General features: G+C 30.7%; 1 protein-coding gene and 1 pseudogene across 3 annotated transcripts; both read right to left on the bottom strand.

Annotated features, from left to right (window-relative positions):
* Positions 1-2,088: 2,088 nt before the first annotated feature.
* On the bottom strand, positions 2,089-5,857 carry LOC114373851 (annotated as a pseudogene).
* Positions 5,858-7,045: 1,188 nt separating this feature from the next.
* Positions 7,046-13,980, bottom strand: LOC114373850 (allantoinase-like). 3 transcript variants are annotated; one of them, XM_028331401.1, is made up of 16 exons: positions 13,667-13,980; positions 13,325-13,418; positions 12,447-12,567; positions 11,654-11,727; positions 11,251-11,327; positions 10,928-10,964; positions 10,771-10,856; positions 10,298-10,357; positions 9,891-10,036; positions 9,495-9,621; positions 9,249-9,404; positions 9,048-9,158; positions 8,470-8,580; positions 7,795-7,893; positions 7,377-7,520; positions 7,046-7,279 (listed from the first exon to the last, which is right to left on the bottom strand). In XM_028331401.1, exons 1-15 carry the CDS (start codon positions 13,775-13,777, stop codon positions 7,392-7,394), a joined length of 1,539 nt encoding a protein of 512 aa, XP_028187202.1. In that variant the 5' UTR covers positions 13,778-13,980; the 3' UTR covers positions 7,046-7,279; positions 7,377-7,391. The 3 variants fall into 3 exon arrangements, with proteins under 3 accessions (XP_028187202.1, XP_028187201.1, XP_028187200.1); XM_028331400.1 differs by having other exon boundaries at positions 7,046-7,283; XM_028331399.1 differs by having other exon boundaries at positions 7,046-7,520; positions 13,667-13,979.
* Positions 13,981-17,023: the final 3,043 nt, after the last annotated feature.

Consider the following 17,023-nt stretch of genomic DNA (forward strand, 5'->3'; position numbering starts at 1 on the left):
TTAAAATAAATTAAAAAGTGTTTTATTTAAAAATAAATAGAGTTTTAGAAAAATAATGAGATTTTTATAATTAAATAAATAAAGAGAAATAGTTTTATTAATTAAAATAATGGTTTTAAGGTAAATAAAATAAATGTGTTTTTAGAAATTATTGTAAAATTAATGTGTTCTTGTGTTAAGTGTGAATTCTAGAAATTGAATTTTTTTTTTCTAATTAGCGTGAATTAACGAAATTAAGTAAGGAGAGATTATTGTAAGAGGGATTGCGATATTAATTTTGTATTTTTTTTCCTTTTCGTGCTTTTAAGGGGTTTTTTATATATAGTTTGAAATTAATATTATAATTTGGAATTAGAATACGCTAATAGAATGACATTCTCGATTATTCTTTTAGTTTTAATATTTAGTATGAGTTTATATATTGTTTTATATTGTTATTCCTTAAAATTGGTCAAAGTCTACTTAACTATAAGATTCTTCTAAAGTACTAGTGAATCCTTGCTGCGGTTTTGTTTGATTATATTTCACTTTGTAAATTCATGATTAGAATATTTGTGTGTTTAGTTATTTATATATTGTGTGTGTTTATATATGTAATACTATTTGTATATTATGAATTGTGATTGAGATTGAGTATAAATGACAAGTTGAGCATGTGTTAATTTGTGTGGTACACGTGAACATGTCATGGTGGATTGTGATGTTGGGAGGTGTTAAATTGTGGACATGGAAAATGGTTATGAATAAGTCTATGGTTAATACTTAATGTGATATTACTAATGTTTTGAGTTGTGAATTATACAATAATTTAACTAATGTTTACCTTGAGAAAAATGTTTATGTACGGGGTGTTAAAAAGAAAGTGTAGGGTTCCAAGTTAGGAACCTGAGGTGTTAAATTGTAATACAATGTGCAGGGTGTTAAAAGGAAAGTGTAGGATTCCAAGTTAGGAACCTAGAGTGTTAAATTGTAGCACAATACGTGAGGTGTTAAAAGGAAAGTGTAGGACTCCAAGTTAAGAACCCGAGGTGTTAAATTGTAGGGCATTGTGTTAAACATGTTTTGAAAATAAGTGTGAGATTATAGGTATTGTATAATTCATGAGCAGTGTTTGTATGCAAAAGTTATTTTAGGGGTTGGACCTGAATCAAGAAGGTGAGGTCCTAACAGATTCTTCAGAGTTTAGGCCTTCAGGGTAAATACAATCGGTTTGAATGCTTCTTTAAGCCTATGTTGATCCCATATGATTGAAATATTCTCGCAAAACATAGTGATCATGACTGGTCACCTTATGATTTCACTTAGTGAGAGTGACCTAACATACTCATTGTGTGGTGTATCTTGATATGTACTCCTAGGCGCCCTGGTATTATTTTTCACTAACATGACACCACATTGCATATAACATTAAGTCTTAGTGTATCTATTGCATACGTCTGTGTAATGATCATTGTGACTTGTTGCGTGATGGTGGATAATGAATTGTGTGAATGTGATTTGTGATTAAATCCTTGGGGGCAAGTGATTGTTAACTCGTTAGCAAGTGTACTAATTTGTCACGAATAGTAAAGTAAAACGGAAGTCTAAGTGTCGAGTCCACAAGAATTTTGTTTGTACTTAGATTGATGCAGAGCCAATTTACAAGCAAGAGATAAGGAATTTAAAATAAAAGATAAAGAGATGTAAAAGATAAGATAAATATTTAAATTAAAAAATGATAAAGATAGAAGATACAAATAAAGATAGAAGATACCATGTCTAACTTTCCTTGATGCAATATTAATGTGTTTCTCTATTTAATGATATTCCAATTTCCACCCACATCTACTGAGACACGACCCAGATCCCTCACGAGCCTAATTTTTCTATTTTTTCTCCCAAATCTCTTTGAAGAGATAAAACAATAAATTCCATGAAGGATGAAGATGTATGCATAGGCAAAACAAGATCACTCTATCCCTAGGAATGAGTTGTTTAGATGTCATTTCCTAGTTCTTTAAAAATTATCATTTCCCAATGTATAATTCCTAAACAAATGCAAGGATGATCAGACTATACAATACAATGAAAAGTAGAAAAAAGACCATAGAAACAGAAATCACATTTAATAGATAGTAAAAGAAGTTACATTACAAAGGTGTTGCATGTTAGGCTCCCAACAGAGGGGGCTTAGTCTCTCATGACCATGAGAGGATTTACACTTTAGGGGTTAATATGGATGAAAGAAGAAAACAGGTTGATAAAGAAAAAGGGAAGAATGGCTAAAGAGAAAGGGTTTTTCCTATGAGAGATGCTCAGGTTTTAGGTGTATTTAATAGAAAACTCTAAGTCTCAGTGTATCTTTCTCCTTTGCATCCTAATCTTTTTATAGATCCAAGGTAGCTTAAAATTCATGTGACATCACCCTAAGTGCACCCTTTCTGGGCTTAGCGGGGTGATCACGCGTTGGGCATGACAATGTCTGAGATTAGCGAGGCGATCACGCGTTTAGCGTGGGATTTCGCACTAAGTGTGCCTTTAAGTTTCTTCGTGGGTTTTTTTTTGCGCTAAGCTTGAGCTTGCCAGCAAACCGAGGAGGTGCGCTGAGCCTAACTTGTGCGCTAAGCAAGCTGTCCCTTTTTTACTTTTTTCTTTAAGGCTTTTTCTTTAAGTTTTTGCATCGATTTTCTTCCAAAGCACTTGTAATTTACTTCTGAATCCTGCTAGTTAAAAATTCACATGATATTAAATTCATTATTATTTCATTAAAAACAACACTAAAGTAAAGGAATTCTAATCATTCTTAGTTAAAATTAATTATCAATTAAACTTAAATTTTACAGTTATCAGTGACGTTATGCAATGAGTGGTAAAATGATGTGAATTGTGGTAAGTTGAGCTTGTTATACTTATATTATATGTATGTGTGTGTTTTCGTTTATCTTTACATGTTTAGGAATGTGATAACTCACTCCCCTATGTGTTGTTTGTGTTTAAATATTGTGATGATCTCAACCTTATGTTTGTGAGAGCAGATAACTAGATGAATTGCTTTAAGAAACGTTGTGTTGGAAGATGTCAGGACACAATACTCAGATAAGATGTGACATTGGGACATGAATTTTTATTTTAACTATATGATGTTTCCACATCCCTCTCTGATGATTGTAGGGTCATCAGAACAGACTAAGGATCCATCTCTTGCCATTCCCCATTGAAATTTCACACTTCCTTCACGATCCTAACATATGCAGCAAGCAACTATGTCAAAACCAACACTAACTATATACCTATCTAAGTAGAGTAAGAGAAAACAAAAAAGTGACCCATTTGTGATCATCAAAACTCACCCTGGCTTTAAAAAGAGTATATGTCTTGGCATCAAAGATGATGAATGCGAATTTTCCATCAAGATGTTTAACAACTTGGTCAGGTGGGTAGGGAGCGCGATCTCTTAGGGCCTTATAGGCTTCAATCACAATCATGGCTTCTGTTGCTTGTCTTGCGAGCCCATAATGATGTCTAAGCTCAGCTATGTTTGCTAGAGATCCCATAAAAATGCAAAAGATATCATCCAAAACAACAATAGACCTGCATATACATTCACAACAATGAGGAATTAGTGTGTTTTGGTGAATGTTTACAAAATTGATTTTAAATGACATTGATTAAATTAATTTTAGTTAAAGGGGTATATTGGATTAAAATTTTAAAAGGTTATTTTGACATAAAAAAATCCTGTAAATTTTAAAAGACTTTGTCAGAATGTAATGATTTTTAAGATTTTTTTTAAGAGATTTTATGATTAGGATTTTATAGTTCAGATTTTAATGAATTTATAAAATATGGATTCACAAAATTTGAAAGGACATTATGTATTTTAAGATTTTAAAGAACTCTATAAATTTTTAAAAAATATTTAAAATTATTGATAAAGATCCATGAGTATTGTTCACCTAATACTTTAAGTAAAATTTTCTTATACAAAGAATCATCAGCGTGCCAAATCAATCTCTTCTAGCATATTTAGAAGTACAATAGATTCATTCTCCTTCAATCATCAATTATTTTAATTGTATAAAAATTATATACCCCAATGTTTACTAGTAAAATAAATGCTTGTAATCTTTCTCACAATAACAATTCTATCAAACAAAAAACATGTCCAACAATTATCTCAAACTTCATTTATATATTTATCAACTTAAACATGACTCAACTTCTCACGCTCATTAAAATTATATATTGTTAATGTTCATATATATTTACATTTATTATTGATTTAAAGAATTAGGCAAATCTTTCATATCACACTTTTCAAGATATGTTGACCATTAGTTAAAAGAGTAAAAAAAATATGAATGTTTATCACTTTCAACAAAGAGAGAAAGAGTTATGTGTGATGAGAAAAGAAAAATATATCAAATGACAGGAAAAGAAAGAAAAAGAAAAAAAAAAGTCTCATGAAATCTCAATAGTTTGGATAAGATTGTTTAATGTGTATTTTCTATTAAAGTCTCATGAAATTTATTAAAATTCATTCTAAGAATTTTCTACTAAAGTCTCATGAAATCCATTAAAATTCGTCTTAGGAAAGAATCCATCAAAATTTATATACTTTTAAATATCACAAGATTTTCTTTAAGTTGTAAAAAATCTTAATTAAATATCAAATATTTTATTGAACTTCTTAAAAAATTCTAATAATCTTGATTGAATGCCACAAGATTTATTTTAATTATTTAAAAATATTGATTGAATATGAAGACTTTTTTATCCAAAGAAAAAATCTTTTAAAATCTTTTGAAATCCTTATTAAATACACCTTCCTAAAATTAATTTTGAAATAAAATGATTTATGTTTAAATAGTTTTTTTTGTCTTAGATACCTTCATGATTGTTGTTAGTCTAAGAAAAATTTACATAAAAAAAATCAAACATAAAATTTTCTTCTAGATAAATCCTTTCTCAATACGAGAACATAACAAAATCTTATAATACATTGATTGATTCTATAGATTTCTAATCAAGATAGTGTAAATTATTTTATCCTATTTAAATGCTACTTAAATAACTTCAACTAAAAATTGATTTTGGACTAGAATCAATACTTCAAAGTTGGACTAAACATGTGAATATTTAGTTAAAATCACGTTAGCTGATATCTAAACGTGATTTTACAAGTTCACATAGTAGCCAAGTTTTAGTTGAATACCACGGTTTTCCAGTGTAGTTTTGGTTGAAACGCATGACGAGAATTCAAAGTTAAGAACTACATTGAACTAATCGTACTCATGTTTCTTTATAGAAAGCCATTTCATAGCCATGAGAAATGCAAACAGATAAATAAATCTAATAAACTTTATAACTACCTGGGGTGTATTGGACTTTCATCTTCATGGGACAGTGCCATAAAATTCCCATGTGGAAGGTTGTAAACCGCAGAATCCGGCCACAAAGATTGAAATTTCTGTACAATTTCTTCTGGGGTCTTGAATTATTGGACCCCATTGCCGGAAGCCTCAGTTCCTCCGGTGGTTTTCCAATGGCTTTTGCAAACACCGCCAACATTTTTGCTTATTAGTTTGGTTAGTTCAAATTCAATGGCTCTTCAGCTTGTGCTATAGTATCCTCAAAGCTGGTTTAATTATAGACTTCCATAGGACTTAGGTTCAACTATTTTGTGATGGAACCATTAAAAAATTCACAAACTTACAAATAGTGACATTGGAGATTATGCACGTGGCAACCTCACAGGATGGTTTCAGATTCCGTGGGGATATACGTGTAATAATACGTAACCAAGATACAAGTTACATGTACCAAAATTCATATTGGTCTGTCTATTTCAATGCCAGTCTTAGAAAACAGTCCAATTACTCTCCGAACAAATTTTTTTTTTTTGTATTATTAAATTTTTACTAAGACCATTATATAAATTAGTATTGTTTTTTATTTTTAATTATTTTCAAGCATATAGATTTGAGATATATTTTCTCCAATAATAACCCCTCCCGAAATCTCTATTGTCATTTGTGTTTATCCGTAAGCATGGACCAAACCAATTACGTCTATCCATAAGTAACTTAGCTTTGGACTATTGGAAAAACAATATTTTATGTGACTGATATATATCGCACCAATCCAACCACGCTTATCCATTTGCAACTTTGGACTATATAGAAAAGAGTATTTACGTGACTGAAAGACAGAGTGATCTAGGTGTCTCTTCTCATACCTGCAAGGGCAAAAGTGGGGCCCATCTATGTAAATGTATTCAAATTCTGTACAGAGCAACATGTAAAAATGACTCAGTTGTACTAGTCCACATTCAATTGCTAAAATCTATATATTGGATAGACGTGATTCGACATCATTGACGGACCTTCTAGTTCCAACTATTGACTCTACTTCACCAAAACAAAATTCAATTCTCGAGAGGCATCAAGAAACTACGGTCCACCACTTATAAATCAAGGTGTTTTATTAGTCGGTTACAAATTGAATTTAATGAAATATTTGAATTGGTGAGTACATTTATGTATCAATGAAATAGATTTGGTGTTATGATTAGAGTGACTTCAAGCATAATTTTGAAATAATGTATTACATTTGAGAAGCACTTAAAGCACCTACCTCAAGTGGATTGTCAACCAAATGATTTACTGAAGGAAGGCTTAAAAGAATGTCTCTATATTTATGATCCTTGACTAATATCTCTATCAGAGGTGTATTATGAAAATTCTTTCTCATTGTAAACATGTTATCTAGTTTACCAGTAGAAACAACTTCAAACTCAGCTTCTATATTTATGACAAACCTAAGTTTTCAAGCACAAATTGGTTTGTCTTAGGAGGGCCTACAGATAATTTACCTTAGAACTTAGAATTTTCAAATTGAATATATATCTTCCAGTAAGCCAACTTCACTTTTAGTTTTTGTTTCTGCTTCTGTTTTTCTCTCTCCAATGCACTAAAAGAAGAAAAATCTACTTGCAAGATTATAAATAGATGAAAGGTTTCTGTTTCTTTTATTTCTCTATTTATTGCCTCACAATTAGACCGGGTTTATGTTAACATGATGTTTCTTAGCTAGGAAACATGCATATTCATTTCATGCAATGATATGTGAAGACAGAAACTTTAGAATTTGTAAAATTATAAATCTACATAAACATTCAAGTAAGTCACTCCAAACTGCAATAATACATGGTATGAACTAGTCGATGAGAAGGAGAATGCTGCCGGCAGCTACTTCTATCTCTTATTATGCCCCAAAGAAACTAGTATCTGAAAGAAACCTGCCTACAACATGAATAAGGATCATGACAAGCATATCATGAACTCGTGAGAGAACCAAATGAAATTGAGATGAGTTTGGAAAGTTATGGGGATCACCAATATTTAACTAATTCATTTGGCTAGAATTGGAACACCACAGGCTGAAGGAGCATGCTTTCCTTTCTTAAACACAAGGTTTCCTCTGACAAAAGTCTCCAAAACTTTTCCGGATAGCCTTCTTCCCATATAAGCAGAGAGGCTCTATATACCAAAAAGGTCATTGTTTTATTTTATATATATGGGGTTCACAAAAACAGACAAATTTATTTTCTTAATATGTTGAAAATCATATCATATTAACAGCATGTACTGTAAAGTGGGAAACACTAGATCTTAATGAAAGGGTGAAAAATCTTATTTTATTTTTGTTAATGGTGTTTCCTAAGAGAAAATGAATTAACTTCTTATTAAGAACAAAGAAAGTCATAGACAGAATGAGTTTAATAACAGATTAAAGAAAATTTATGACACGTACAGGATGTTTAAGGAAAACAGGATAATCTTCATTCAGGTCAAACTCCACCTCTGGTTTCCAAACTACAATATCTGCATGGTTTCCAACTGCAATGGCCCCCTAAAACAGCAGATGTAAATTTAGTCAGATTTCAACTGAAATTATTTTCTGAGAATAGAAATTGACTTGGCAATCTCACGAGTAAATATTTAAAGGCCTTACCATGTGGCTTTTTTAAAAAAAAATACACAACCAAATCATAGAGATAAGAGCTATCTGTTTTAATTTAAAGTTAATTCTTTCAGTAAATGATAGTATTTTAGTAGCACGTCAAAAGAACCATCTCTTAGGTTGCTATGTTAGACAATCTTGTAGCAATCTCGAGGCAAAAAGCATAAGGATCATTTCTTTTAGACAATCTCGAGGCAATGAGGGTTGACTATATTAGGATTGAAATAGCATGACTAAAAGGCGTTGGGTTCAATCCTTGCTCCTTAGTTGGCAGGTCCAGACCAAAATCTTACTTTTCTTGTTTATATTTTTCAGTTACTTGCTTCAAAAGAATAATGCTAACATTGTTCCAAGTAGAAATGAAAACAATAAAATTAGACTTCAATTTAGTTTAGTTAAACAGATTGCAATAATATTTTTAGAGCATATACAAAATCAAGGGATTAAAACTGTAATTATAAACACCTTTGATTCTAACCCCGCAAATGTTGCAGGTTTCTTGCTCCACAATAACGACAACTGTTCCAGAGTTAGTCCATGTTTCTTCCCATAAGACCACGTCACTGGAAGATCAAACTACAAGTCTCCCAATAGAACTTCAGTTAGTCATTAGACCAATTATAGCATTCACAATTGCACTATAAACAAATCAAATTCAACTGAAAGTCTGAAACAAGCAAACTAGCACATGCCTTATTAAAATCTTGCTTAAATTCATCATCATGGTCCTTAAGGATGACTGCATGCTTTATGCTCTATGCTCACCCTCGAATTATAACTTCAAATCTTTTTATATATAATTTAGAAGCAACAGTTTTAGGGTGCATTTACGTAAACTTATCACATGAAGGTTTACGTCATTAATTTTGATCGTGGAGTTTTATTGGAATAAGTTAAAAAGAGCTTATTTTGATAAGTTACATCAAGAAACTCGTTACCATGGGCTGTAAACAACTTATGAAAGTCATGAGCTATTTTAATAAGCTCGGAAAAACTTCCCATAAGAAAGATGGTCTAACTTCACTGTAAGAAAATTCATTAACCTGCAAAGATGTTACTCCTCCCCAAGCCTTCAAGAAGTCACCCTCCTCTAGAAGCTTGAGTTGAGGCACAGTTGGTGAATGATCAGAACTTAATAGGTCAATGTGTCCCTCCTGAAATGAAGAATAAAACATGTAAAAAGCTGATGAGGTCATAAATGATTAGAGTAAGACAATACTTTGTATTTGGGAGAGGAAGCATACTAATACAGCCTCCCATAATTTTTCTCTGTTGTATGCATCACGAATGGGCGGGGAACACTTAAAACGAGTATCTCCATTTGGTATCTCTTCAGACGAGAAAGCTAAGTAATGGGGACAAGTCTCAACACTTATGCTGTCACCACGACGTTTTGCTTCCTGTACAATATAAATGTATAACATTAGCACTCATATCAATTGGTAAATTCCATATTTGATTTTAACCAGGCAACTCAATGCACGCAATACCTTAATCAGATCTAAGGAAGCACTTGAATCAGACAAGTGAACCACGTGAACATGTGCTCCTTCTAAAGGACCACCTTTTCTTGTGTCCTTCGTAACACCTACAAGTTCTTTAATGGCTGCTTCCTCCCTGGAAAAGTAAAGAAGAACTTTAATAATTTGTTCTGGGAATTTCATGTTAGCATTATGTCAATTGAAGATACATGATATTGTGCTCATCCAAGATTCCAAATGGATTGCATAATAGAAAAATAATCTGGACGGATATTTCATGCTGTTAGAGTCTTTTAAAATATTCAAAAACATCTTGAGATTGAGTCAAGTTTATTTCCTGTTATACAAATTATGGCTTAATGGCATGTCTTTTTATCAAGAAAACAAAGCCTTAAAATAACTTACCATGAAGGTGGCCTAGTGTGGAGATAGGTCAAGTAAGCACGTGGACCACCTTTATCATTAAGCTCCAAATGTTTTTTAGAATGTTGTTGAATCTCAGAATGCACAAGTAAAGGCCTTCTATATTTTGCTAACACAGACAATCCCTCCTGACAAATACATTTGTAAACAACTGAACAAGGCCAAAAAGAAAGCTACTCCTTAGTGTAAAACATTACCCCAGCAGATCTTTTATGAGTGGAAAGTAATGCGAGCAGATAACAGTATATCAATCAAAGCAACAATCCCATGCCATGTTTATATGCAAGCGGAATTAGGTATGCAAAGAAATATAAAGAAGTGACATGAACTGATTAAAAAAGATTCCCAGCTATAACTTGATATGGTGAATAGTAGTCAAAGGAAAGTACCTTGATATGGTGAATAGTAGTCAAAGGAAAGTCACTAATTCCTGAAGGACACATAAAAGACTACAAACACAAAAAGGAAATAAAAAAGGAGTCAGATCAAAAGGCAATAGATATTATCATACAGATATATGATGGCCTGCATTGAGGAGAGACAACTCATCATGCTATAACATATATTTTGTAGAAATCATGTATAATTTCAAGTTGATATAGGAACACAAATTCAGAAATCCCCAGCAAGATAATGCCAAACTACTTCAAAGATGTATACTAAGGAGAGAGCCAGCGCCTGGAAATGTCTAGAATTCATATATTCTCGGCACTATGGTACCTAAATCAAATTAATGCTAGGTAAATTATCTAATGTAATTAACTTCTTTAAAAAGGTTGAATCATGAAATTGACCCCACTGAATATGTCCTTGACCTCTAAGGAAAGTTGCAATAGTAATGCATAAGCTTTCAAATGGTTACCTTCAAACCAAGAACACCAGCACTTAGGAGACCTTCAAGAATACTTGTATTATGTGCATTTTCAGGGATTAGGCCTCCCCAAAATCCTGTATAAGATTATAAAAAAAACTCAGAAACTCAATTAATTGTATGTTAAGGCAGAGTTTGTTGGTCATACCAACATCGACATAGATTTTATTCTCTGCAGCTTCAAGCTGAAAACAGGTGGAAAATTGTGTCAGGAAGAAGACATTATTCAATTTAACATTTAACCATAAGTAACCTAGCAAATTCAACACCATCAAAGACAGATTATCCATACACGATCAGCATTTAATTGCATGGAAAATTTTAAATGATATATATCAGAAGGAACTCCTCCTTCTATCTCTTTGAAATGAAGAGATTCATCAAAAGAGGATGAATATTATAACTTGTTATATAGATAAACTTATTACTTCATAAAAATTTAAAAGTACAAGCAAGATCAATCACTGATACCTTAAGTTTCAGTGTTTCCCTAGACACAGTTGTAGGGTGATTGTTCAGAGGCATGTCAACCACTGTTGTTACACCACCTGTTGAAAGTTGAAACAGATCTATTTAATGTATATAAACCAAAAATAAATAAGTTATGCATATCAACAACAGTTGCCATAGACAGGCAACTATCATTAGGAAGAGGGTGAAAAATTATTGAAGTTATCCACTAAGTAACATCAGATGAGGACTGATAAGTCAAAACAAGTTACTGTTTTCTTTGTTCTAAGCTTGAAATGTACATGTACATAAGAAACATAGGAAAAATATATTAAGATTTTCCCTGAAATATCCTATCATGTCTCTAAGGTATACTACTAATAAACGAAATGTGTTGATCGATAGAGGAAGAAAATCTGCATACCAGCAGCAGCAGCTCTGGTACCAGTATCAAATCCTTCCCACGCAGTTCTTCCTGGCTCATCAAGATGTACGTGCCTGCCAATGTAAGTAATTTAAATAATTAGAGGGAGGACGACAGACGGAAATTGTGTTAAAGATATAAAAATTGAACCATATGGAATTCCACAGATTATTAAGGTATTGATAATCAACTCTTCTAGTCTACCATTCCTACTCATAATACAATTTGTTTTTCTTCTAAAAATTAACAGAAACAAAAAGGATACGAAACTGTTTTCTTTGCGAGCCTGCTTCTTTTATAATAATGCATATGGTATGCAAGAATCTAATTGTTCGAAATGAATTTTACTTGTAACAACTGCTACCAAGATTAATGAAACAAACTCAATAAGAAGAAGGAATTAGAACCACATTTCCACTGTAACTTTAATATTTTATATCACAATAAGTGAGGACATCTATGTGGATCAAACAATGCCAATGTGTTCCTTCTTAATAGTCTCTAACTTGGAGTTTTTCTTGGTTTTCCACTCTCCATCTACCTATAATTATCAGGCTATCTTCCATCGGATTAACTCTTTACCACTTCTTCTATTGGTCTTCTTCTCACATGACCAAACCTTAGGAAATTTTTTACTATATTTTCTTCATTAAGTGCCATTCCTTCTTGCTCTCTTATAAATTCTTGCATACCCAAAATTATTATTACAGTTTTCAATATTGATGTATTTAGAACATGCATCTACAGAACAATGGCAGCAATAAACAATAAGAAGATTATTTTCACGTCTTACACATCAATCAAGCCAGGCATGACAACAGCACCTCCATAATCAATTATTTTTTCTTGCTTAGACTTCCCCTGCTTACTATATCCCTTGATGACAGATATTATTTTCCCTTCATTTATCTCCACTGTTAATGGTCCACAAATAAAAATAATTAATTAACATAAGTACAAAGTCTGGTGAAAGAGATTAACTTGTACAATTGGTGCCGTTAATGAACTTGGAAACAACAAATGATCAAGAGATAACATGGTCTTCAGTTCCCAAATGAATTGGTGCTAGAGCCACAAAGTGAGTCCTAACTCCTAAGACCTTCACCGCAAGTGTGTCCTTTTTATTACATTCGTCCCTGAATATAAATGTTTTTTTAACTAATTCATGATATTTAAAAAAGTTGATTAATTTAATTAATAACATTAAATTTGTTAGTAATTTATATTATTTTTATACTTAAAATTAGTAGGACTTATCATCTCATTCTTCCCATTTAGTTACTTAGTAAATGTGTGCCCGTCTTTTTTTTCCGGTCTTTATAAGGAAAAAAAAACGAGTTTATCTTATTAATTTATATCATCTGTTATAAAGTAATTAAGAAAAATATTTAAGGAGGTAGTATTTTTTTTTATCTATCCTTTATTTTAGGATGATCTTTAGAGAATAGAAATATTTGTCTTGGATCTTTTCTCAGAACCTCACTTTTCTTTTTATTTTATTACAAGTATCTTCCATCAAAAGCAATCCTTTTCTAAACACGTTTAGAAAGAAAGAAAAAAAAATCCAACAACTTTACATTATGCGAAAAGCTTTACATCCTCACAGGACAAAATGAAAAGAGTTACTCAAACAAAATATAATGAATAAAGGGTTAATTAAAGAAGCAAAACCTGAACCAGAAATGATCCCTTGTGGGGTCACAATGCGTTTGCTGGTTATCCAGAAATGACGATGGGGAAGAAGACTGCACTTACTCCGCGGTAACTGTGGCACAAAATTCAGTTCTCAGACCATATATAGCAGTTGAGATTATCATACAACAAAAGTTTCAAGCTAGTTACAGTGATTATATATAGTGGCAAAAAAGGAGAAAGCCATGAGCACAACTTTTAAGTCAAAGTTGAGCTTAATGTTTTTTTAAAATTTCAAAACTGGTTTATAACTTTTGTTAACATAATCATGAATCAAAAAGCATGAGAAAGAATGAATATGAATATGAATAGATGGTGGACCTTTACGAGAGGATGTAAATGGGCCCTGTAAGAATCCTGCAAGTAGAAGAATACTACTAAAGACATGAGGATTGTGAGTAAAGGCAACACCCTCCATACAAACTGCTCCATTTCTCACTATCTCCACCATTTGTGCTCTCTCTCCTTTTATAGTTTCATTATGGTACGACTATTACAACAGACACAGCATATTACAAATGTCAGATTAGCTTAAGACCAGACGCGTGTCTAAGAATTTATGTTGGAATGTTAAGGCAACAAATTATTTGAATCCTATTTTTTTATGAAAAAATGTTATTTGTTAAGAATGTCAGTTTTGTTAGCAGGAGAAACTTGAGTATGCTTCATTTCTCTCTTTTACTTCTCATTTAACCATCCACCTCACCTTCTATCTTCTATTTGAATTTTATTCTGATCGTAACTCATTAATTTTTATTTTATTATTCTAACATTTTAAACTATAAATTTGTCAATTAAAGTCTAGTAATTAAATAATTTCAATGTCTTATAGTAATTCATTTCATATTGTTTTAAAAATATAGTTGATTTCAAATTGAATTAATTTTTTTAATTTTTTCATAGCAAGGATAATAATTACAAGTATTATTAATGCTTATGGTACTATCTTTGCTCTTATATAGACCATTCTTTTGAGAAATTTGTTTCTCCCTTTTTACAAAATATTCTCTTCAAATTATTTTTATATTAATTATTTTTTATCAAAATATTTTTAATTATTTTATAGTTTTTGAAGTCAATAAATTAACCATAAATACTATAAATTAATAGGAAAAAAGCTTTCTCCCTCTTAAAGATGGAAGCAGATAAATAACACAGATAATTAATTAAGTGGAAAAGATGAGATTATGAGTCTCATTAATCTTGAGGATGATTTTAGAAAATACTAATATAAATTTTTAATAAATTTTAAAAAAATTGACAAGAAATAAATTTAATGTTACTAACTGCATTAGTTAACTTTCTAAAAACTTCAATTATTTCAAGATTAATAAAATATTTTTTAATTCATATTTCTCTATTAAAAAAAATAACTGCTAGATTCAAATAAAAAATTTAAAGTAATTTCACACATTTTAAAATTTATTAAAATAAGCTATGAATAAAAGAAAATATTTTGATTTGATATGTATACAAAACAATCAAAACTTAAAGAGTTAACTTTTTTTTAATAAGAATCAAAAGAATTAATTTTTAACTAAGTCAAGGTCATGGCTACACAAGGCCAAAAGGCAGCCACCTTAGACTCTCATTCAAGTTTTTAATTCTTTTTACATATTTAAAAAAAACTTTAAATTATTATGTGATAAATTTTATTGTGAGAATGTTTTTGGTATCCCACAAATTTTGGGGGTTCTAATACTGTTGATTTTTAACCAATAGTTTTTAAGTTAAATTTTTTTATTCATTTTAATTTTGATATTTAATTATTAGAAATATTTACTGGAATTCAAAGGAATTTTCAAATTAATTATCGTACGGAAAAATATAAAAACAGTGCTTAATCAATGTAATCCAGTCTAACCGAAATTATAGCTCACCACTAAACCAAAAAATGACAGACTACAATTGATTGGTATCGAAGCTATGTTTCCTTCTTCGTATTCCACTTAATCAATTAATCTCTTACGTTCTATCTGGTTGTTAATTAAAACTTATAATTACTTTTCACTTAATTTCTTTGACGAAACTCATCAGAGTTAAATACATGGAACTGTCAATTATTACTTTTTTACCTAATTCTTTGACGAAACTCATCATCACAGTTAAATACCTGGGACTGTCTATTGATTGCTCGTTACTATAGTTTCCCCGCCACCTATGGTTGGTACCAAAAGGCAGCATTTGATTTACTATTTCTCTCTTTTTTGCACTTCCTATATATGTAGGCAACGATAACACATGTGGAGGGAAGAATTACGACACACTCATATTGGAGTTTTCAGTTTTGACACAACACAGTCATGAAGGTGTTTGCACAATCACAATAGCGTTTTGGGGTTTGGAGAGAAAGAGAAAAAAAAAAAACACGATTTGGTATATTTGGTGTAAAAATTCCAGTCTTAGTAAAAGGCTTCAAATGAAATGGCACAAAGGAGCATTCAGATGAGAGTTGTGATGTTAAAAGGGTCGTCTAACAAAACTGATATGTCATTTAACAGATTGAAATATATAATAAATTTATTACTAAATATCAAAATAATGACATGATAATGTAACTTAATAACTGTTGGTTAAAAATTTGCATACCAAAATCCTCAAAATTTATGAGGGTACCAAAGAAATTATTTTTTATCATATTATTTATAGTTAACTTTTTAGTAAGATTATGCAATTTTGAAAATATGTACATACATAAATATTACTGTAAATTATTTGAGAACTTTTATCCGTCATTTAAAACGTTATAGAAAACTTAGTTTACATTTATTTTGAATTGAAATAAAAAAATGGTATTAAATTAAATATAAAAATCAAAATTGTTATAATTATATAATCTATAAAAAAAAATATTCTGATGATAGATGAAATTACTCATTTTTTGATACTACCTCTAGTGTGTGTATATATATATATATATATATATATATATATATATATATATATATATATATATATATATATATATATAAGAAATAAGTAATAATAGGAAGGTAGTATGTTTTATCTAAGTTGAATCAATATATACTTGAATAAAAAAAATCAAATTTTCTTAATTTATTTTAGTTAAAAAAATAAAATGTATAACTAATTTAATTTAATTTTTTTTAAGTCTCACTTTATCCTATGGGTCTAAACCAAAGAACAAAGCCTTGCGAAGAATAATAAAAGAGAAAATAAATCCATATGCATCCCATTCCTAATCAGTGAATTCCACGCTCTTCAATGTCAGCAACAGTACGATGTGGTGCCCGTGGACCACATGCATGGCGGGCTGTTGGTGTAATAGCACCCTTCCAAAAGTAAAAGAAAAAGGATTAATCATTCTATTTTTTACTATTTTTTCACAGTATATGATCAAGTTTTTTTTCTAATTTTGAATTGTTAAAAGAATTATTGATCTTTTAACTTTTCGAGATACCCTTGACAACCAATTAATTGCAAGTGTTTTTCTTTGTGTGTAGCATATTTCAATTCAACAGGAACTTGTACCAAAAAAGATATTTCAATTGAAACTTGACGAGTAAATCCGCTATGTGTCTTGTTTTTTTGCTACGTTGAGAGTTACTTCACAGTTCACATGTTGTTTGACGTAAGATACATAGTAGGTTTGCTTGTCTTTTGTTGAATCTTTTCCATAATTTGCTAAATAATTTGATAAACTAATAATTCTTTTTC

The sequence above is a fragment of the Glycine soja genome, chromosome 11, assembly GCF_004193775.1.
Source record: "Glycine soja cultivar W05 chromosome 11, ASM419377v2, whole genome shotgun sequence".
Classification (NCBI taxonomy): Eukaryota; Viridiplantae; Streptophyta; class Magnoliopsida; order Fabales; family Fabaceae; genus Glycine; species Glycine soja.

Bases quoted from the DNA above. Each gene is read 5' to 3' on its own strand.
- LOC114373850 (XM_028331401.1), bottom strand. From the start codon at position 13,777: ATGGAGCAGTTTGTATGGAGGGTGTTGCCTTTACTCACAATCCTCATG. The intron at 10,857-10,927 runs GTATGACCAACA...AATCTTATACAG, and splicing joins TAAAATCTATGTCGATGTTG to GATTTTGGGGAGGCCTAATC. The intron at 9,622-9,890 runs GTAAGTTATTTT...TTACTTTTCCAG, and splicing joins CACACTAGGCCACCTTCATG to GGAGGAAGCAGCCATTAAAG.